Source organism: Bactrocera tryoni, chromosome 1 (genome assembly GCF_016617805.1).
Source record: "Bactrocera tryoni isolate S06 chromosome 1, CSIRO_BtryS06_freeze2, whole genome shotgun sequence".
Taxonomy (NCBI): domain Eukaryota; kingdom Metazoa; phylum Arthropoda; class Insecta; order Diptera; family Tephritidae; genus Bactrocera; species Bactrocera tryoni.
Window position 1 is genome coordinate 3082019 of NC_052499.1, and position 25537 is coordinate 3107555.

The 25537-nt window shown below is 34.0% G+C and overlaps 1 protein-coding gene across 3 annotated transcripts in view; it reads left to right on the forward strand.

Moving 5' to 3' along the window:
* LOC120782866 (diacylglycerol kinase eta) overlaps positions 1-25537 on the forward strand; it is a 70880-nt gene that overhangs the window by 19607 nt on the left and 25736 nt on the right. For all 3 annotated transcript variants that reach the window (XM_040115406.1, XM_040115409.1, XM_040115407.1), the window contains one exon: positions 25258-25338. In XM_040115406.1, coding sequence (XP_039971340.1) covers positions 25258-25338 — 81 coding nt within the window. The remainder of the gene's footprint in view (positions 1-25257; positions 25339-25537) is intronic.

Consider the following 25537-nt stretch of genomic DNA (forward strand, 5'->3'; position numbering starts at 1 on the left):
TGCAATATTTATATTAAAAGCAATCTAAGTAACACACATTTCTATATTCATCGTCATCTCAGAACTGTGGAAAGATACATATACAATATTACCGATTGACTTAATGGTTAGGATTTCGCCCAACTACAATACCATCCCTCCTAGGGTGCCAAGGAACAAATCTACGACATGTTTTCTTAATTTATTACAAGGTTTACGAAATTTGTCGTTTGAACGAATAAACAAAAAAAATATAGACTTGGCTAAATTGACTTCTCTCGTCACACCCATCATTTATGGTGGTCGACAAAGTCTTTTCGTGTATCTAATCAAACCTCAACTTGTTTTTTTATATTTATACAAATAAATTGCACCATATTGATAGACCACTTTTTGCCATATTTCCGCTAGAGACATGACTCCGTCAGTGTAAATCGACCTTTCAAAATTTCCAGAACGGTAGTGAGCGAACAATTGTTGTGCTACAAGAACTGATACAGCATCGTCTCCGTAAACTTCACAAATTTCATTGATGGCTTGCGTGGCATTCTTCCCTTTTTTATACAAAAATTTCAAAATTAAGCGAATTTCTTCATTATTTTCATTCATTTTTGAACAGCTGACACTTTTTTCAATTTCCCCGAATTTAGTTTATTTTGTATGAACGAAGCTCGAAATCTCACCTTTCCAACACTATATGGTATAACACAATGTGTTTGGTAGCACTGGAGATATACGACTGCAACGACATCTATTGACAAAATACGAAAATACTTTTTCGACTGTCCAATATATTTGTACTCCATAACGATCCAAACGACAATGTTTGCCTTCTCGCATTTGAAGCTCCTAAGGTTTTGAAACTGGTTTGATTATACCTCAATTCGGCACTTCTGGAAGTATGTAATCCTAGCCCCTAAATTGGCTCCTAAAATGTACATAATATAAAAAGCACATGACTGCCACGCTGTTGGTCACGGGTTTACACATATTAGAAAATTTTGTAAACAAGAAAAAATGTTAACTTCGGTTGCACCGAAGCTAAATATCCTTCACAAGTGCATTTCTGTTAGTAACTATGTGTTCAGTTTGCATGGAAGCTATATGCTATAGTAATCCGATCTGAACAATTTTTTTGGAGATTACATTGTTGCCTTAGAAAATAATATATACCAAATTTCGAGCTTGATTCCGATCATTCAGTTCAGCTATTTGTTATAGTGGTCCGATATTGGCAGTTCCGACAAATAAGCAGCTTCTTGACGAGAAAATGACTTTTGCAAAATTTCAAAGCGATCTTAACGACTGAGGGACTAGTTCGTATATATACAAATGGGCAGACAGACGGACAGGCAGACACACGGACATGGCTAAATCGACTCAGCTCGACATACTGATCATTTATATACATACGTATATACGTTATAGGGTCTCCGACGCTTCCTTCTGGGTGTTACAAACTTCGTGACAAACTTAATATACCCTGTTTTATTATATTTATTAATTATAAGATTTTATGTAAGTAGTAAAGCTTGAATTTAAACTAGTCGATGCGAAAAAGTTCTTTAAGAATTCATACCATTTTATCCCACCCAAATGTGCCCATGGCGACCGATAAGGTACTCACGCTTCAATTAATTGTGACAAATTTGGTGTTCGGTATGAAGAGTAACGAGCTTTGCGCCGAAATATTTACATTTGCATTTGTGCTAAAGTACAGAAGTTTGTTTCACATTTTTCTTTTTAAATTTTCAGCGTAAAATTTTCCAATAATCCACAACAAAAAATATGAGGCATATTAAGTGCTAATGTTATTACTAACAAGAAATTCCAAGTTTAATTTTCAAAAGTTATTAAAAATTAACTTGATGTAATGGAGGTTTTTTGCAAGGTGTAACCGTGCTTTCGGCATTTAAACTTCATTGGCGAACGCATCTGTTGGTCCTCAGGGCATAGTAAATTAAAAACATTCGCTTTACGGGCAACAAAGAACTTTTGTAAAAGTTGAAGTCTAGGGGAAGTTCTTGCTACACAAGGCTGTAATAAATAATTTGCTACAAACGTTCTGAAACCTTATATGTGTATGTATAGGTGTATTGGTGTGCTTTAAGCTTTGGCCAAATGTGTTTTTGTTTTGTGTGTTTGTTTGTTAACAACTACAGCTAAGTTATTTCATAACAACCTTTCTGTTTAATTTAATATTTATGTTTTGTTGCAGGAAAGGATACCGCCACAGCTAGATTGCAGTGCGTGTTGTTGACATTTTCGCATTTTCATCATAATGTTGCGAGTTCAGAATTTATGAGAATATAAATGAAATTGTTCGGAACATATCTATTAGGGTGGATGTAGGGTTAATTCGTGCTGGAACAGGCGTGCTTTTGTGGGGTTTTCGTGGCGAAATAGTTCAAAACTTTTAAAGGAAAAAAATGGTATTTTATAGTATCGCATTTAAACAATGAATGCTTACAGTTTTCACAACGAAATATTAATATATGCAGTAATGCCAACAATTATTCAGCGAAAAAAAGTGAATTGCGGTGCACCTAATAACTTGCTGCTGGAACAATGGAAACCAAAAGTCATGGTTCATTCGTAGAATAATAATTTTTCTTGATCTTGATCACTCAGTTTGTATGACAGACATAAGATATAGCGATCTGCTGTCGACCGTTCCGACAAATGAGCAGCCTTATAAAGAAAAAAAGACGTTAGCGAAATTTGAGATATCTCAAAAACTGAGGGACTAGTTCGCGTATGTAGAGACATACTAACATGACTAATTCAACTCAGATCGTCACAACTGTCTTATAGTGTTAAGGTAAATTAATTATGATAAAAATAAAAACTATCGCTTTTTTAATTTAAATAATGTAGGGCTTTTTATGGTATAAAGCTTTCTAAAGAATGTATCAGAATTATGTTCAATATGAGTAGTTCGGTACTAAAGGCTAGGTATCGCTCAGACATTATAGTATAACACTTAGGCCACTCATCATTTATGGTATCAAAAACTCCTAAGAATGGATGTGGAAGCGAAATGCCTTCAAATATTGAAGTCTCTTTTTATGTTTTTACAAACCAAGCTTTTACAAGCATTTTACATATACTTACCTATCTACGCATTAAATAGTGTTATATGTTATTAAAAAATCTCAATTAAACGGCACTCGCTACCCTAATTACGTAACGTCAACGCCTACCGGTTGAGCCGCTAACCAGTAACCTCGTTTATTATTTTGCTAAAGCTTGCCTTCTCGATAAAATGTCATGTCAAGCAGCCTAGCAAAACCGCAAAAAACACATGCTTACAGACATATGTATATATTTGTACATATGTGCATTTGTAACGGTTTTTTGTCACGTCACTTTTTAATAAAAAATGCTGCTACTCAACATATTAATTACATTTTATTTGTCCGCACCTACTTCTTCTTCTTCTTATGCCGTGTCTACTAGAGCAGTAAATACCGTTACACGCAACTAATAATTCAACTCGTAATAACGCTGTTAATGATAATTTATTTTTGTCATATATTTTCCGCTTTCAAGGGATTCGTGCTTTGTTCTAGCGAGCTATAAAGGGCTAGACCAAGGTTTTTTATATTGTTGAGATGTAGAAACGTGGAAAAAACGATTTAAATACTTCGGAAAGGTATTCAACGCAACGTTTCAAATTAGATATCTACAAGAGAAAAAATGTTATTTTTTTTGCGTTTGCGACAAATATACATATATGTCAATACAAGTATAGCCCTTACAAATTTATGCGCATAAGCGGCTTATAAAAGATACAATTTTACAATCATCATGGGAAATAACATACATATTTTTTATCCAAGCATACACTCTATGTAAATATTTGTATTTGTATATATGTGTATACATACGTATATTCCTCTAAAGCTAACCATTTTAAGATCCTAAATAAATACCATTTTTCATGTATTTTTATTTCTTTAACAAAACCATGAATTCTACAGAAAATGATGTTTTCTATAATTTGCTGCTTACCATAAATAGCGATGAAGAACACAAAGACAGTTTTTTCGAAAAATTCGATTTTGCATCGCCCGATTCGGGCTCATGACCATCATAGTATAACAAGAAACCAATACATATTATCTACAAGGAGCTTTCCAAAGTAATCAGGACTTTTTGAATCTAGCACCCCCCGGTGGCGCCATCAACATGTCGACTGGTGCGTTAGAATCTGCTATCTTTATCGATTATCCATTGAGAATTTCAAGACATTTCATTAATTGAAAGTGAAGTTATTGCGTTTTAAGTGTCAGTATGTTTGTGTTATCGGAGCGAAAATCAGCTTTGAACAGAGAGCCAACATTAAATTTTGTAGTACAACTTTTACTGAAACGTTTGAATTGATGAAACAATTTTATGGCGATGATTGCCTATCGCGTAGCAGAGTGCACGAGTGATTTCAACGTTTTCAAAGAGGTCGTGAAGACATAAATAACGATCAACATGTGGGCCAATCAAAATCCGTGATCACCGGAAATTCCATTGAAACTGTGCGTGAATTCATCAAAAGTCAGCCAAAATCATCGTTGAGATGCTTGGAAATGGAATTGGATCATCAAAACTTAGCCGAAATCATCATTGAAATTCATAGAATTGAACATCTCCAAAATATCAATTTATCGCATTCTGACTGAATATTTGGGCTTACGAAAGGTGTGTGCACGGTTTGTTACACACAAATTGACTGACGACCAAAAACTGCTCAGAATCCCACATTCGATCGACGCTTGTGACCGATTATTTGACCAAAAAGCACATTTTAACCATTAACCACTCCCCGTTTTCACCTGATATGGCACCGTGCGACTTCTGCCTTTTCGGAAAAATGCATTTGCCCATGAAATGAAAGCGTTGTGCAGACGTAGAGGCCATTCAAAAGGCTTGCACCGGCATACTGGCGGTCATACCGGCCAACGAGCTAAAACACTCGTTCCATATGCTTTTGGACTGTGCAAAAAGCTGTATTGAAGCAGAAGGAAACTACTTTGAATAAAATAAATTGATTTTGCCGAAAAAACTATTTATTCTGTTTTTTTAAGTCCTGTTTACTTTGGAACGCACCTTGCAAAAGTAGTTTTATGTAGATTCTAAGCTAGGTAACTGGCAAGCTTCATGTCTGCAGCCTAAGCTCTAACCATAAGGCCTACCATGTAAATTATCTTAAAATTGGTACAATTGAAGAATGTCGAATCGAACAATTCACTGGCATAAATCTGAAAACAGGTAAAATCCAAGAAAAGAGTTTAGCAAACGATTCTACGACTTGAGATAAGTATATATTATACTATATGCGCAAATATATAAAAAGCGATGCTTTCACAACACCTGCTAGGTTATGAAGTTTTAATTTCCACTCAATAGCCACCTGCGTAAAACTCATTAATATAACAGCTTTCTCACACACGCCCGCACTCGCTGAATCCTCAAAGTTACCCAAATAAAAATACATCCATCTTTTAGTCATTTAATGCGTGAAACTTTTCCGTGGACCAGTTACACATACATATGTATGTATGAGGATTATGTGTGTATGTGCATCGCCGATAAGAAAACATCCGCTTATGCTCACCATGCATACAACTAAGTTATGGCGCTGCTGCATGGAACTGGTGCATGGAGCTATGCTGTCAATATGTAGAGCTGTATATGTTAAGTGCCTTGCTAATGCTTCGATGGAAAATCGAATTTACGCCAAGCACTTAACATTTCTGTCCCAGCTCGTCTACCTACCGGCGTCTGTCCTCCGGCGCTCACAATGTGTATATATACCGTTATGTGTATGTGTGAAAAGGCATTTCACTTTCATTTTTGTTCTCACACAATCAAAAATCGGTGCGAAATCTGCGCGTGTGTAAGTATGTGTGTATATGCGTGTGCGCAAATGTGAATATTCATGCATATTAAATCAGTAAATCTACGAAAATTGCGAAATTTTTTATGAAACTTGTTACAGCTACAGCATACCACTTGTTTACATACCATACATACGCCAGTGTGCGCGTGTGTGTGCATTTTAAGTGGCTGTGAATTGTGGCACTTTGGCACCTGATCGGCCTATATAGTGAGCAAATAAGAGTTTATGGATGGAAATGCCTGCAGCATTTAAACCTTATTATTATATTATGAAGTCTCCGGCAGTTACGGCAAACATGAATTTTGTATGTGTGAGGAAGTGAGGAGGTAATTTCCAAGAAACGTTTTTGGCGTAGCATTCTAAAATGCCCACAATAAATGTGGTGCTAAAGTTAATTAGAATTAGACTTCTGCTTCAATTTAAATTCGAAAACTTATTTCTAACTCTTGTGACCTTCTTAATAGACCAAATTTACTATGTTGTCTCCACCATGACTCCAACAAAATCAAATTAGCGAGGCTGATTAAGTATACTGTATAACTGACAAATTAAGATTTCTACGCCTAGCGCTTGAACCAAAATGGACAATTGTTCCATTGCTCATTGCACAAATAGCTCTGCTGACAGGCCAGGTTTTTTTGCATCGTCCAAGCTAGAAAGTAACAAGCTACACCAGCTATTCCACTATACAGCCTACACTTACGGCGAAGCCTAGTGCTAAAGCGTCATGTAACACATGTGAATATTTATGCTTTTTTGATTTTTGATTGAGAAATTCTTTCTTTTTCGGAAAATACTCTTTTAATAACTAGTAAGTATATTGCAAATCAAGACCTAACTCCTTAGAATCAATAATCTTTCTACTCCGATTTTTGACAGATATCTGGCATTGAAGTCAATAGCAACAGTAGAATTTTTCTACAATCCTTGTAACGAAACTTGGAAACTTTAAGAAAGTACTTCAACACAGTACTTTATGCGCTAATATATCTTCTTACTTCCGTAGATTGCATCTAGTTCGCTATGTTTTTGCTTCTACATATAATATTTTTGACAAGAGCAGACCGTATTAAATATTGTAGCCCAGCTTGCAATGAAACGGTGGAGGAAATGGGTGGTCCCAAATCTATGTAAAGGATGGAAAATTGCCTGAATCGAAATTCGATTTACTTCACAATATATTGCGGACATTAATTAAACCACTTCTGAAGAAAAGAAATATTACAATGAACTTCGAAAATTTACTGCAAGCGACGTACCATTCTCTATAGCAATTATATTTTAAAATGAAATGAAAATTTGCTGTTTGCAAATTTTTCAGCTAGCCTTCATACCTCACTATATTCTAAATTCAATACTAAGCCCAGTTTGAACAAAATAATTATTTGAAAAATGTCCATATTTCCATATTTACCAATCGGCAGAAAATTGAAGCATTAATTTTGTATTTTTCCATGCAGAATGTCAACACTCACAAACAGTTTACACATATCTATCGAAATGTAATTGAATCAACTCAATTGCTATTGGAGTGTCACGTGTTTACCATTCACATGCAATATTTAATCACTTGATTGCTTAAATTATCGCTTCCAATCAAACGGTTATTCATCGAACTGAAAAGTAAAAAAAATTTATCCTGCAATTAGTAAACCATAATTGGGCGTTAATGGCAATTGAAGTGTGAAGGGAATGTTTAGTCTAGACCATAACCACACATCAATCGTTTTATAAAATGCGACACATTTAATATTTCTCACCAACACAAATTGATTTTGTGGAAACTGGTATTTGTACATATGCATATATTCAGAATTTCATCTGGGATGTTTTAACTGGAAAATAGAGAGTGACATATTCATTAATACCAATTAGAAAGCAGTTATGCATTACTCTACACTACATGCACCACATTTGCTTGAGCAGAATATTATTCTAGGAAACTGCATTAACAGACAACCCTGCATAAACTACACAACTGATAACATTTCTGGAAATCCTGAAATCGAAAGAAAATACTGACTACAGTGGATTATGAGTAAAGTATATGCCTTGGGCGCTTTGCTAAATGTTGTGCTGAATTCTTAATTAATAACAGAATTATTCTGAAACCGTAAGCTCATTGCACTTAACCTTTGAAAAAAGTGTCTGTATTCTCGAAGCACTCTCAAATTTTTATTTAGGGCTGTTGTTAAAGTTCACTTTAGTGAGGTATCCATATCCGTCTGCTACTACATGCATTGGAAAGGACTACTTGTATATACTGTTCTACATTTTTTTGAAGAAAATACATAGCACAAATAAATAGAATAAATAAAAACAAACAACCAAACTGGTACGAGTATGCATCACTTGGAGTATTATACTCAAATAAAACTGAAATAAAAATATTATTTAATTATTTATAAATTTTCCATTTCGGTATGCTCCACTTTCTTCTATAGAATGCAATTGGTTAACTTGGGTTAACATGTACATTTTTAATAGGAAAATGTAATGAAATATCCGTGAATACTTCTAGCATATCAGTTCAAAAAACTAAAAGTTTATTTAGAGCAAAATCAGATGAGGAAACCAAATAGTTTCTTTCGTCTATCTACATAATAACTAAAAGCTCTCTTATTTCCTCCAAAAATAACGTAAGAATAAATAATGTATGTATTTCACATCAAGAAAAATTGTCTGACACCAAAATTTTATTTCGATTTTCAATCTAAATTGTTTAGCGTAATTTTTTCCGTTTGTTAACTATTTTCCTGTGCAAGAGGAAGCATACCAAGTTCAATATAACGAGTGGCAGGAAGTATTGCAATACACTGACACTGAAAACAGGATGCAATTAGAAGTGACTAATAAAATTACTGATTCTGCAAGTGGAAAGTTTCGAAAGTCAATGATAAGTACAGAAGACATACTTGTATATATAAGGGCAAATGGCATCAAGAGAAGTAAAGTTGGCATACATATATGCATACAAATGTAATTGCGAATTGGTGAGAAAATTTTAAGAAAATTTTTTTAGAGAAACAATTGATTTAACAAAAATTTAAAAGTGGTAAGTCTGTTTAGGTTTTCTCGAACTTTTACTGCCAGATTCGGCTCATTGATGGTTTGATGCTACTCTCACCGCTTTTGCAGCAGTAATACTGAGTATACTGTCCATTGAAAATGTCAAAAAAGGGGGACATTATGAGGTAAATTTAGATAGAAAATTTACCTCAAAATTTTCTCATTTTTTTCTCTTCTTCTTACGGTCACACAGCACACAAACGATCTGGAGACATGTTACGAGAGTACAAAAATTATACAAGAATACTCTCAATGAAAGTGTAGTTGTACATACCCTTCAGAAACATTTTATGTAAAGCTGAATTTAATGACGCAAACGCTTGGCATTTGAGTGTGTTAGGGTAGGATGAAGTTAAGCGACTCGATTTTCATTACATTCCTCTAATGGGAATAAATACATATTAAGTAGGAATTCGAGTTCCTGATTTTCATTTCATTAAGAAATCAATTCTAGCTATATTGCCGGTATCAGTATTTCAGCCAAATAAATAAATATATGCAGATATTATATACTTGTTAACCTTGATTACATTTAATTGTATATGTGTACCTTTGAAAACACGCGAAAATGTGTCTTTAAGAAAAAACTTATACATATGTACATTCCATTCCAATTAGCGAGTGTCGAAATTTCCAGGCAAAACAATTACAAAATGATAAATTTTGTATAGCTTCATTCTGTAAGTTTAGCGAGATTGCCTTCAGTTACAATGCCAGTTTGCTATTTCTAGGAAGCTGCAATGTTTTCCATCACTCGAAAAGTTTGCTGTAAACAACCGATAGCATTTCTGAAAATAATTGTTCTAAAGGGATTATAAGCGAAGGAATAAGCCTTGTACACTTACGTAAAAACGCGAGTAACCGAATTCGTAATTAGTATGAAAATTTTTAAATAAATTTAGCAAAATATGTGATCTTGATAGACAATAATCAGAGGAATATTTGTTATTCAGACATAAATATTCCAATGAAATACAATATATGTGGCAGCACTAACTAACAGTAAACCTAATTTCAAGACAACTTCACCCAAACTTAGCATCATACTCATAGACTTACTTAGCACCAAAGAACAGACAAAAATTAGCAAAAGACTTAATTATAACAACCAAATATTGTTCTCTTCAATAATGCCGTAAAACTAAATGACGGCACTTCAGGCTGAAATTGTGAACAGAAGCTGCCTCAGGCCATTTTGCTCCTTCAAGGGTTGTTTGATACAATGGACCCTAGAGAAACACATCATGTCTTGGAACATAAGCACCACAGGACATACTACAAGGATACTTTAGGATAGTAGTGAAGGTGCACAGACCAAAAAGATCCTACTTGTAGACAAAGGAAAATAGAAAAGGTAGAGTCGGTGGAACGCTGGAACGCTGGAACATTATCTATGCAAATGCCCGTCTGCCGTATAAGAGGGGACATATTCTCCTGCTCTCAATGCTCCACCATAAGAATGATTAGGCAGTTAAATGTGGGAAAAATCGGATTTCTAACCAAGTCTATTGATTTACTGGATACGGATGAATTTGGTTACCACCACAGAATGGGTATATTTAATACCCAAGGACGACCGCCGACGGTCTCTCTTTGGAACTAGCCAACCAAAAATCCAACACAAATTTATCAAATAAATATCGCATCGCTTATAAATAATTTTAATTTGGCTTCATCCTAGTGGGAATACTATACAAGCGTGACAAGTAATGAAGTTTTTACTTTCTTAAAACAACTTTAACTTTCTGAAAAGTTCGAAGGTCAGTGGGGACAGCAACATTTAATAGCTTTTCGAAACTTTCAATGGCATCATTGCATTTCTGCGATTCGTTGAAAAGTTGCAATGATATACGATTTTACGCGATAAAACAAGCAGCAAGCAAGAACGGCGCTAAATGCAAAACAACAAACGGCCATTCAAAAAGCATAAAACTAACTTCCATAAAAGCTAACTTAAAGCTAATTAAGGTCGCGTCAAAATAAAAAGTCGAAAATGAAAACGTCAACAAAAAATAAACTCGAAAGCTTTAAATATTCAATGTAACCGTGTACTTTATTTGGTTTTGCAAACTTTACTGCACACGTGTTTGTAGTTATGTATATTGTACGCCTACTAATACGTTTATGTATATATATATCAGTGTGGCAAGTTCGTGGTCAGCTATAGTCAGCTCCTTCCATAAAATCCTTTTATTCGAAAACTTACGAAAATAATCGTGCAAAGTCATTTAACCGCAAAAGGTCAGTTGGATGAAAGAAAAATGTAGACAAGCCGATTTAGCCAACTTCCACCAGGCCTAACAGCTTAGCTTGAACAGCATTTAAATATGCCAAGGTTTTTCATTGCACACATCGAAAACAAAACCATCGACAAAAACACTGGCTTTTAGAGGGCCATCCGGAAAATTTTAATGTTATATTTATGTATTTATGTATACATATGCTCGTATTTGTGGTAAGTATAATTTTCAAGATCACGGTGGAAAAAACAAAGTGCGTTTATTATGGTTTCAAACTAGAATATAGTATTGAGATGTCTTTCCTATACATACATACATATTATTGGATGGTAGATGGAATAGACACACTAAAACACACTCATTCCATAAGAAGCTGCTTATATGTTAAGCGCTTATATAGATTCTTTCTAATTTAAAGACATATTTTTACCAAATTTGACATGGTGCTGACCGAACAAAATTAATTGCTTTTAACGAATCTTTTATATTTTTAAAGGGTATTAATGCTTCAGTGCAACCGAAGTTTGCGAAGATTTTTCCTGTTTTTTTTTTACTTTTACGGTCAGACACATCCACGCCACCACTATCTCAGCAATCTGGAAAATTACAATCGAAATTGGGCTCAAGAAATCTCTCAATATTTATGTTAACTATTATTGCCAACTAACACCAGAACCTAATAATTCACTATATACTTTAACTGCAAAAGCGGTTTGTTTTTAGCGGTCGGTAGATACTTCTTATATTATTAGATTTTGATAAATTATTTTGCAAAGACTTAAAAATAAATAATACTTAAAATCATGAATATTTATAATGAAAATTCGAATTAACTCAATAAAAACGAAAATTTTGGGTACCCAAACTTCTGTCTATCGGAATGTAATCAAGTGCACCTCCTCTGGGTGTCCGGTCACAAAGATATAGCTGAGAATGAACCGGCTGATGAGCTCGCTTTCTCCGTAGCATCCATTAACATGGTAGGAACTAAACCCTTTCTCATGCTGCATTCTCATACCATAAAGAAGCTGCTCCGCTACGAAGAATGAGTATGCAGAGAGAGGTAATGGCAACAACTCCAAGGCATGTGCCATGTCAAGTTGCTAAGAGGGGTTACAACCTCAGCAGATTTAAATATGTAGCTAACCTTCCTAAGGACAAACTCAAAGCACTTATATAACAAGAGCCTAGCTTCTTCTGCAAAATGCCTCTTCTGCGACAGGAAGCCAGAAACTACAGAACAACTACTAATATGCTAGAGCTAGGTGGGTCGTTGTGACTTAGGAGGAAGCACAATAGACCTGAAGTCGCGGTGCAATCCTCATCTATTTATCTTATCTTATTCTACCCAAACTTATCAAGATAATATAGGTCACGTGATTTGATTGCGAAAATGTATTCAAATGCCAACTTATATAGAATTTTTCGTAATTTTTTTCTGTTTACTTCGAAATAATAATTGAATACTCCTAATAGAACAACAAGACTTAAAATATTTCTTAAGAAGAATCTTTAGTATGTCACACTTATTTGTATTTATTATATTTGACAGCCATGCTTAACTCAATAATACTTCACAACCAAGATCAGATCATCAGATTCTATTAATTCATTCTAACAACATATCTACCGATTACGCTTGTTGGACTCACAGTAACGCCGGAGCAAATAATAAACTGGGTTCAGCATCTTTTCCGGGAATTTCACCACTTTTCCAGTTCAGCACAGATTTCAAAAATATACTTAAGAACCTAAGTTTTTTCTTTAAATTACAATTTTTTATTCTGCAAGCAGCTATATATTTTTACTGGTAACCCTTTATTTACTTATGTATTTAAGTCTGTTTACGCTTGAAGCTGTCAATACCTACAGGATAAGATATCCAAACAGCCGGCTTTCTCACTCTCGAGCCAATATCATGCTTTATATACGATGCGCAAATATTGGTTGAATACATATGTATATCCGTCTGTGTGTATGTGCAGCATTTGCGCAAGGTACTATTTAGTAGTTGAATATGTATATATAAAGACGTTCACTTCAAGGAAATATGCGCTGATAAAGAGTTTAAAAAATTGTTATTCAAGCAATAGGAGACTAAGGAGTAGAGGTATGAAAATGAAACTTAAGAAAATGTTTGCTGAATCGAAATGAAAACTATTTCACTTGGCATTTCGACTGGAGTGAAGGCAATTGGTATAAACTTATTACGCGAATTTTAGGAAATTTTATTGTTTGACAGATCCCTGAAATATCCTTTTCTTCACCTTCCGTATATTTTCCGGCATGTCTTTGTTGACCTAAAATTATGCACATATAAGCACCTACCCAAGTACGTGTGAACCGTTCTACTAACTTAGATTCTACTAACGGTAACCACAAAGACCGCAAACCACATTAATTAATTCTGAAATGCGAATGTTCTCAGAAAACACACATAATGTTATTTGTGAATCAATACCAATGTAGGCAAATTACAGATATTTAGTATTGTGAAAATGAGCATTTAAATTGTTCAAGCAAGTAAATGCCTCCACCGGTTTCTATCATTCTGGCGAGTAGTCGATTCTATAATTAAATAAATTTACACCAAAGGGTTTGTAATAAATGGCATGCGTGTGTGGCTTTTGTCGGAATTACAAGCTACAGCAACATACTCCAGTACATAGTCGTATTTGCATAGCAAATGATGGTTAGACCACATGCCTATGAGAAATTTGTGAAAAACTACATAGGTGGATGATATGCTGTCTTAACCAATGCTACGGACTATGTCAGTAGGAAAGGTGTGACAAAACTCATTTGGTTTTAGTCTGCAGAATAAGTTAAAAGCCTTGACATAAGCTTAAATATGATTTGATCACCAAAATCTCTAATGAAATTAAGATAGGCTTCTGACGTCTTCCCAGCGGAACCATGCAGCACTTAGACCATTGAAAATGAGAAGAAGAGACAAAATGTAGCGCATAATTTGCGTGGGGAACGTTATCTCTTCCTTCAGTTTTGAGGAAAACCTGAACAGTAATGCCTTTACTGGACAAAACTCAGCAAGTTGAAAAATGTGTCTTGATGGAAAAGATCTATACAGCTGTTTATTCAAAACTGTTTTCATCGCTAGTGCACACGTTATAATTTTTATGAATTCAATTCCTCAGTTTGAGTTGATTTTCAACAGAAAACCATATTAATAAAGAGCATAATTTGTAACAAATGTCATCACGGAACTAGGAATGCCACAGTATGTCAACAGCAGACCTCAGCAATCGCAAAGCTATAAATATATTTCTGATAGAAATCTTAATGCTACCTCCCAGAGCTACCCGCAATACACAGAAACAACATAATTTGACGCTGGAAAGTGTGAATGAACTTCCAGACATTCTTTCATAAATTCTTTCTTTCTCGTTAACAATAATTTACATAATTTGTTTATTGCTCATTATAGTAGCAACCAGTGCGGGAAGTTGCGTTGCAGCAACACGCCAAAACATCTACACGATTTCATTCAATTGCTCTGAAAAGCGCTCACCTTGCAACTTAAATACACACGACTGCTTAATTACAACAAAACTTGCTGAATTTCGGCTATCAGTTTATTACTTGAAAACTTTTCTGCTTCTGGAAATTGCTCAACATCGTGCCAGCTACTAACACAGGCGAGGAAGACGAATTAGCAAAACTTTATATGCTTGCCTTGAGCGCGTCAAATAACATGCAGTATGTGTAAAAAAGCAAAGTTACGGGCAATATGTAATAACAGATCTTTGTAAGCTTCCACTTTCCGTCATTTAGTTGCACACCAAGCACTTTGCATAAGTGTATGTGTGTTATGTTAAACGATTCTGCTTAAACTCGCCGCCTTGTCACCTTGCCATCTTGCCACCTGTGCTAATAACGTCACCTAAGCATTGTATGTATGTACGTATGCACTAATACAACCAAATAGGATTTAGCTAACAATTTTATGTGTGCTACATGATGAAATTAAAGAAAACCGGTTAAGCGAAAAGCTTAAATTTAAATGCAAGTAGTTAATCTGTGAGGAAATAGAGAATAAACACTTAGCTTCGTATGTGTGGTTTATTGCAAAAAATTTAACGGTGGAACTCCTAAAAATAGACTTGGATGATTCGGAAAGTAATTTTCCTCTCATTTTACAAATTGGTAAAACTATTGAGAAACATGTTCATAGAATTTTAAATGAAAATAAGTGAGTAGCTCTCAGGTCAGGCCCAGGGCGAGTTAAATTTCAAACACGTTTTTCTGGAAACAACTTTTTTGCATGTTAAAATTTGCCTACTACCTTCTTACATACATATACATATTTTACTACAATTTCTCCCTTTTCAATCGCCTGATCGTTAACTTGAGCCTTTGAAATGAGAGGCAACCCTGGAATAAACGACTATTGGGCTTTTTTGAATTCACGCAGTCTTTAGAAGCGAGTATAGCGCTTTTTAGCAACAAGAAGAAAAGTAGCTGTCGAGCCCAAGACACTAACATTAATGGTGTGCCCCTGGCGCTTGAGATACTGACTTCCTTTCTGTTTCCTCTTTGTAAAGTTTTCTATAAAGGCGGTTGTCCATCAACTTGGTGCTGTTGGCTTCTTGTTTTGCTTTCCATGTTGATGTGTTGTTTCGAAATATTTTGATTAAAATCACTATTATTTTGCAGATTTACATAAAAAAATTAAAATAATAATAGCGGTAAAGTACTTACAAATTAATTAAATTACTTTCCCATGCGTAAATGGTTGAAGCATTCACTGTAACTTTAAACTCGAGTAGTATATTTGCAAATATTTTTTAAATGGATTTTTTTATGTGCGTAAACATTTTTAAACAATTAGTAAACTTACTGTATTGATATATGCGTATAAATTTCAGATTTAAAAAATGACAAAAGAGTATCAACACACCTTTTCCTACTCTTTATAAAGCTCTCTATGTTCATATACACCAGTTAATAGAAGAGGTTCGGTAAAGAGTAAACTAGTGGTGGTTTGCGTACAATTTTTTAGTTTGTTTCCGACTTTTCGTTTAACAGACAATTTTAATATACTTATGCTTTTGAATGAGTCCGGTTACATAAAAGCTTTTCGAAGCGAAGAAAACCAAAAAGAAGCCAAAAGTTTGGAAACTCTGCTGCTGCTTTTACCGAAATACATTTTTGAAACATAGACTTTTCTATTACCCACATCATTGCCATATAACTTTTTACACTCTTGCATCATGTTGCTACAGAATATAATACTTTTGTTCACCTAAAGGTTAAATGCATCATCTAAAACAAATCGAGCTAAATATAGGGTTATATATATCCATATTAATATTATAAATGCAAAATATTTTCGAACTTCCGGGTGACTTTATACCGCATTAATCGGTCAATATGTGAGTTATATCAATGAAAATCAGAGAGCGTATTTTACTTATAATAATGATAAAATCGGATGAAAGCTTGACCTAGCTCTTATATAATTAATATTCGAATTTTCGAACATTTAGTTGACTTTATACGATATAAGATTGGTACCTCATTGAAACCAGGGGTAGTTTTATTAGTATTTAGCATGATAGTAGTATATAAAATAGATGGAATCGGATCGATACTTCCGCTTACTCAATTATTTTAATATAAAACTTTGCCAGCACCTGAAGAAATTTCCCCGACTTCGATCCTTACTAGTTGCAAGAATATATAATGTTCGGCTACACCACATTACACCCTTTCTAAGCACACACTAACCAATTTTCTTGTTTTCTATAGGGTTTTTTTGCTTTACCGGAAATCGAAATAAGCCATTCTTAGTCCTTACTAAGTCAACAACGCCCTTCCCTTTCCTTTTCTCGACCTCAGATCGTCCGGAAGAGATTTCATCTCACACATATATGTTGCCAATGTAATATTGAGCTCGCTAATAAATGGCGTAAATTTGAGTTAACGCGTGTCAAAGGCAAACTCTTGAACATCAATGTTATAATATACAAAGTCACGCATACGCACCGTCACCCACCTGTCGTGGACATATTGATATAACATACAATGTATATTTACTATGCTACTTCGTTGTAAAAGCCACACTTTTACTTGTAAACTTTTAGCTGGTCATTAGTTGTAACATAACTATTATTATTATTTCCCAGTTGCTTCGATTATCATTAGCAAAGTTGTGTTAGCATCGGGTCACGTAAGCAATTTGACGGCACGATGTGGCTAAAGTTTATGCGAGAACTTTCGCGAACAGCTTATATGTATATAAACATGTATTTAATGAGTTCAAGTTTATACATACGCACGTTCGTATACATATGTATACATATGTATATGTATGTATCTTTATATATTTTTTCCCGAAATAATATGAAAAACCTGGTATTTAAATTTCTTCATTTTTAGATTTTTATACACACATACATACATATGTATTTTTTTTTTTTGGCAAACCAATATTATTTATCTTGCGTTAAAAAGATGATTTCTTGTTGTGTCAGGAAATATCAACACGTAGGGCTTATGCTGACTAGACAGGCAAGCCTTGACAGCACAACACACTGCCTTGTTAGACTCAAACTTGTATTTACAAAATTGGAGTGAAGTGCCATATGAAATTGTTTGTACTATTTCAACTTGAAATTGAACAATAACCGAAGTCTGCTTCGACTTGCTATCAACGAGTATTTATTTATTTTATGTTTGTAAGTAAAATAAGCCAGCAGAGTGGCATACAAACTTTTTGTCATTCAATAATGATGCAGCTTTATAGTACATATGTATATGGTTATACACATATGTTTTCTAACTTATTGACAAAAGGAGTCTTGAAAACAAAATAAGATTTTTTTCCTTAATTTCAATAGCTGAGAGCTCATGTTGCCCTTGTTATGCCTTTGCTTGTTTATAAACTTCTCGCTTTGTGTATTGCTTGTGTATACCATAAACCCAGTTATTAACCGTTATGTGAAGGCTCCCCCACTGTATTTGCGCAAAAAACATGAGAATCTGCCCAACTTGCTTAGCGCCAAGCACCGTCAGATTGCACGAGCATTGAGTGAGTGTGCGGCCTAGCAAAAATAAGCTTCCCCTGCCAACCATGAGCGGGTAAAAAACCAGATAATCAGTGGGTAAGAATGTGGGTAAGAATGTGGGTAATCCATAGGGTACACATGTGTACTTTGCCATAGGCCGAGCGACAATTTTACCCACTCACGTACGTATACATGTGATCATACTTCTTTGTTGCGCTCATTCAGCAGTGTCATATAAAAAAGTATATCTGTCCTGCTCTTATATCCCCAATCGACGACTGATGCAGGGTTGCATTTTCTCTTTTTAAATAGCTGATGCAGGGCTGCATTTTTTGATTCCTACTTTAAAAATTTATGAAAATTTCAAAGAAAACTTTTTAATTTTTAAATTATTAATTTTATTATTATTAATAAATATTTACATAAAATTGTAATTAAATATATTGACGCTAACATTCCATAAATAAAAATATATTTAATTAAAAAAAAATAATTTCATCTGAAAAAAGATTAATTAAAGAAAAGAATTATTAAAACCTGAAAATAAAAGAGTGGCAAAATATTATAAAAGACAAATACCTGAAAATAAATAATAACTCCATTGAATTTGTAATATCTAAAAGAAAAAACGATCAATTGTATAAAATGATAATAATATATGAAAAAAAAAAGATTAGTATTATCTGAAAGAATAAAATATATTAAATACAAATAGAATTTACTCTGAAAGCAAAGATTAATTAAATAAAAATAGTGATAAAATCTGAAAAGAAAGAATAATTAAATAAAAATAATAATAACATCTGAAAGAAAAGATAGATATTATTTGATCATTTAAAATATAAAACAAACATTTGATTTCACATTTTATATTGGATTGTGCAGGCCGCCTTAAACGCATAAAATACAAATGCACATATGTACATGTATTTATGTATTTATTTTTGCGTATTATATTGGACTGCGCAGTCCAATTTCAAAGTACACACACTTTTTTCACATACTTACTTAACAATTGATATTTGCCGCTTCTGATTTCCAATGCTATAAAAATAAATGAAGTAATTATTTTCAAAATATTGTTAAAAAATCACAAAAAATTCATTTAGTTACCTTCTTGTTGTACGAGCCTCCTTTACGATGGTACGATCACGAACGGCATGCGTCTTTATTACCCTTTTTGGGATTTTCTATTGTCACTATTGACAATAATGTTTTCTCCTTCGCACTCATTCAAATAAATCAAGAAATGAAAGAAACTTTTTTTCATCGCATTTAGGTAAACAAAAAATAACCCGAAAATGTGCGTTGGTGTTAGTGTATAGAGAAAAACTTTGTAGTTGTATTGGAATATTTGCCACAAGCGGGTAGCCGTGGTTGGCAGGGTCGCTGCTTTTTCACTTGCTTGTAAAAGTGTGTGTGTAAGCGCCAAGCATTATGCAGATATTCCCATGACAGAGAAATGCCTATCGGCTGTTATCACATGCTTTCTGCATTTTAATGTATTTGAAAAAGAAAAAAATAAAAATAAAAATAAAAAACAAACAATCAAGAAGAATATTAGGTGAGTTTTGATTCGTAAAAAATATGCGCCCACACACTTGAATTTTCAAATGGAAAATATTTACTTTTAAAACATTAAAAATGGAAGAAAAGCCAATAATTTTATGCATTTCCCACGAGAGTAAAGAATAATATTATTGTAACTTTTAAAAATATTTGCTAATAAATATACTCCTATATGATTTATTTATTTGTTTATGAATAATATTCGTATTTACTATTAGTTTATTTATCCAAAGTATGAGAATTTAAAAAAACGCGCTATTTTCCCTTGCATATTCATAGTTTATAGCAAATGTGCCTTATGTGGTTCTATCACGTATTATTACAAGCATGGCAGAATGAAACAGGATCCAGTTTGCAACGAAATTCGTAGCACTCAAAAACAAAGCTATCTCGTTTGACGAAATATCTTCATTTCGAAGAAATTCTTCAGATCAAGTCAATATCGCGTACAAACCGTCAGATCAAAGTTCTTGTGAGAAAACTTTTGCAGTTTTGTGTAGGGTATTATAGTTTCGCAGCTACCGAAGTTAACGTTTTGATATCTCTATTTTTTGTGTTCTAAATTGTTTTAGGCACACTATTGAAAGAGCAACTATTTTCATCCATAGATACCTCATTTCTTTCGACAGAAAACGGAAAAATACAAGGAAGAAAGAACTCATATTTGTCAAAAACTTTCACTTGCCGCATTTTCTATGTACACAGAAATATGTATGTATAATATGTATAAAACAGTAGGAAATAAACCCCGGCTGGGTACATGGCTTCGCTTATCATAACAACAAAGCTGCTCATGCAAGCCATACAAACAAGCATACATAACTGCGTGAGTGGCACGATAATGTGCCTGTGGTGTTTGCTTTTATTTGTGTTTTGCAATTTCAATTTACATAAACACTGAAGAGATAACGTGGATGTCAGGTAAATTGTGGTAAACAGCTAACAATTGCCTGCAGACAAATAATATGAAACTTCTTACAAAAAAAAACAGCTTAAATCTGACTTGTTTTTAAACTCTTGCAACATGTTGCTGCAGAGTATAATAGTTTTGTTCACCTAAAGATGAGTTAATTATGGGGTTATTTATATAGAAATGATCCAGATGACGAGACGGGTTGAAATCCGGGTGACTGTTTGTCTGTCCGCCGTGCAGGCTGTAACTTGAGTAAAAATTGAGTTATCTTGATGAAACTTGGTATACGATTTGGTATTGATGGGCGTAATCGGATCGCGGTCACGCCTACAAAACGCCATTAACCGAAAAGTATTGGAAGTCAAACTACAGCCACGCCTACTGCCTATATAACACGTTTCAAATTATATTTTAAACCTTCCAGTATGCAAATCAAGAATATATATCAGGAAAATTTTTGCACAAATAATGCATTTAAGGTGTGCCACTTTATGACAAAAAATTGCTTAAATCGAACGAAAATTGTTGAAGCGCTAGATACTTAATATTTCGATCCAGTGCTTATAATTGACTTTTTACCGAGATTTATAATTGAAATTCAGATGGGATCCTTTCCTGTTGCCAGCATGTCAGTGTAATACAATATTTAGCCCTCATATGCTTAATATAAGAATTTTCGAACTTCCGAGTGACTTTATACCACATACATATATCAGCCACTATGTGAATAATTATTAAAATTGGGAGGGCATGTTTTTCTTATGACGGTGCATATTAGCGCTTGGAATGCATAAATTCGGGTGGAAACTCGCCCTAAACCGCATATAATTAACAGGTATTATGTAGCTGAATGTACTTTTTCCTTGCAATTTTCAAGAGTAGGAAATGTTCGATTTTACCCGAACTTAGCTTTTCCTTACTTGTTTTGTAATTTTTGGTAATTTTATATTTTGCGGTTATTTTTCGAACAAAAGGTAATCTATTTCAAATAAGGTCACATTCAGGTTGAAATATTTTCTGTTTTTTTAGTTTTGCTACAAATTTTTCGTCTCATGTAAAAAAATCCATTATTCAAGCCAAAAAGTCGACCTTCCTGCTCCTGAAATGGCTGCACTAGAAGCTTCAAGGAGTGCAGACAAAAGGCATGGTATGTCCTGTCTTGTCGGCCAAAATCTGATTATTTTTTTTTCTGTAGCCAAGCATATAGAATTGGTAACGGAATTCTTAATCCCACAACAAATGAGTGCATAACACACGTTTAATATTTGTCTCTACAATGATTTTGAAACTTTTGTATTTATTCATTATTTGCCATAGATTTTATACGGCGTTACAATTACGAGCCAAAATTACGCCTCAAAAGCTTAGAGCGCTTTTTAGCTGCATTGTTATAAATTTGTAACAAAGTTTTGAATGTAAAATAATTAACTGAAAGTTTAATTAGTATATTTAATACTATTTAAAATCGCGTGAACTTCCTTTGAGTTGAAGGCATATAAATCGTTATTCTAATTGCCACAATTGCCAAGGTTACGTATACGCCAGGTATTAACTTGCTTGTAAGCAAATATTGTGTTAATGTTCAAAAATGCTGGTATTCACTCCAAATACTAAAATAGGGAGTTTTCCAATAAAATCAAACAATTTCATAAATACTTCATTCAAAAATCACCTTTCGTATAACCAGCACTTACGGAAACCAACACAAATTTACAAAAAAACATTTCTTTCATTTTACTGCAATCACATTTCACTTCATTGTTCTGTCCTCAAAAATATCATGTAAAAAGTTTGATAGCTATTATTCAAATGCAGCTAAGCGTACTCTAGCCTCGCTCAGTCCTTGACAGGCTGAAGCATCACGAGGTGCCACACAAGCAAAAACAAAAACAAAAACAGTGCATATAGAGACATCGGCACCAACAATAATATTATCAACGACGACAAGCACTAGATACATACTCAACGTCAGAAACATAAACAAACTGGCCGAGGGAAAGTTATTTTGAAATATTCGAATTGTGCCACTCAGCTTTTGTAGCTGTTGCTTGTTGAATATATTTTTGGCTTGACTGTTGTTGGATATCTTCAAGTGCAGAAAATTCCAAAAGTGGATTAGTAATAGTTTGATGTCTAGTAGAGTTTACTATTATGAGCTAACTATATTAAGACTTTGTTCATTATTTTAAAATTATTAATTTATTCTACAAAATCCAAGTCATCCCCCTCAAAGTAAACTCCCTTGGCACCAATAAACGTGTGCCAAAGGTTTTTCAAATCCTCGAAACCGTTATTAAAGTCAATTTCCAATCAATTTCAATTGACTAAAAACAGTTTCTCCGAAGCCATTGTTTAAGTTTACCGAATGGCCAGAAGTCACATGGAGCTAAACCAGGCGAATGCGGTGGTTGCGGCGCAACACTGGTTGAAAATTTGGCGGAAAACTCACGAAGAATCAATGCTGTATGCAACAATGCATTATAATTTTTAACCTCTTTTTACGAATAGCTTCGCAAATCGCCGAATGATAAACTTCAGAAAGACAAGCCTTAAAAAAAAAGTAATGACTATTTTTATGTGTATTTCTCCTCAGCTATTACTGACAGTCATACAAACATCGAAATAAATATTTTTCGACGAATTGGTTTCAACACGAAACTTAAATTAGAAAGTCTTACTATTTTCAAGCCCATATTTTATCGAAATATTCCTCCTATGTTAGAAAAAACACCACACTGAATATAACTAAGGTATGTGCAAGTCTTTTTGGAACTCAATTCAGTTTAAACTTTAAGCAAAAACTAGTGTGAAATAGGTTTAATATGAAATTCCATTCTACCTAAATCCATTTGATATTTTGTGCTGCGCTGAAAGGCATTTTAAAAACGCGAATAAATTTTTGAGATTTTTAGACCATCTACTAGTATTTAGTATTTTTTTCAATTTTTCGCTTTCAATTAAATTTAAATCCAGTTCAAAAGTGACCCAAAAACCTTTTTAATCCACCAACTAATTGATATACTACACACCTTTCACTGAACAGCAGCAAACAGAAAAGGCTGCAACAATTTGATGCTGTCGTCATAGTTACCTGATGTTTTTACGATTGCTGTCACTGCGCCTCAACAAGCATATTGTCGACAGCTGCTATAAACTGTCATGACAACCACATCATTGATATACGAATATGTTGCTGCTGCTGATGCGATGTGACATACTGTTGTGCTACGCTTACATGTGCTTCTCCATTATACAGATGATTCAAATAAATACTTTCGATTTCTCGGTGTGTTGTTGTGTTGATCAACAAAATAACTATTATCGATTTTATTTCAATCTTTATTTCCTGCACATACACAATTAAAAACAAGTAAGGAAGGGCTAAGTTCGGGTGTCACCGAACATTTTATACTCTCGCTTGATAAAGTGATAATCGAGTTTTCATTATACGTCATTTACATACTTTTCAAATACCGTATTTGTGTAAAGTTTTATTCCGCTATCATCATTGGTTCCTAATGTATATACTCGTATTATACAGAAAAGGCATCAGATGGAATTCAAAATAGCGTTATATTGGAAGAAGGCGTGGTTATGAACCGATTTCACCCATATTTCGTACATGTCATCAGGGTGTTAAGAAAATATTATATACCGAATTTCATTGAAATCGGTAGAGTAGTTCCTGAGATCTGGTTTTTGGTCCATAAGTGGGCGAGGCCACGCCCATTTTCAATTAAAAAAAAAAAAGCCTGGGTGCAGCTTCCTTCTGCAATTTCTTCCGTAAAATTTAGTGTTTCTGGCGTTTTTTGTTAGTCGGTTAACGCACTTTAAGTGATTTTCAACATAACCTTTGTATGGGAGGTGGGCGTGGTTATTATCCGATTTCTTCCATTTTTGAACTGTATATGGAAATGCCTAAAGGAAACGACTCTATAGAGTTTGGTTGACATAGCTATAGTAGTTTCTGAGATATGTACAAAAAACTTAGTAGGAGGCGGGGCCACGCCCACTTTTCCAAAAAAATTACTTCCTAATATGTCCCTTGCTAATGCGATCCTTTGTGCCAAATTTCACTTTAATATCTTTATTTATGGCTTAGTTATGACACTTTATAGGTTTTCGGTTTCCGCCATTTTGTGGGCGTGGCATGGGCCGAGTTTGCCCATCTTCGAACTTAACCATCTTATGGAGCCAAGAAATACGTGTACCAAGTTTCATCATGATATCTCAATTTTTACTCAAGTTACAGCTTGCACGGACGGACGGACGGACAGACGGACGTACGGACAGACGGACATCCGGATTTCAACTCTACTCGTCACCCTGATCCCTTTGGTATACATAACCCTATATCTGACTCTTTTAGTTTTAGGACTTACAAACAACCGTTATGTGAACAAAACTATAATACTCACCTTAGCAACTTTGTTGCGAGAGTATAAATATATCTATATATGTATATAAGTATATACAGCTCCTTAAGCACATTATGGACGATTTGTATCTCCTTCGCTTTGAATTTTTTAATAATTGCGAATTTGATTTTTTTTTTATTTGCAGAGCGAAGTGTTCGATGAAATCGATTTATCCGATTTGTGCACCGCTGAATGTAGTATTAAGAATATAAATCATAGTTTTCAGGTAAGTGATGAATCATTTTAGATATGAATATGAAATAAATAAGATGTGAATTAGCGTATCATACTATTTTAAATTTAATTAAATTTGATAAAATAAAATAAAATTAATTAAATATAAAAGAAGACAATAATGCCATAAAAATTCAACAAATATACACCTTAACTAATAATAACCGATTATTATAGCTAGCAAAGAAAGT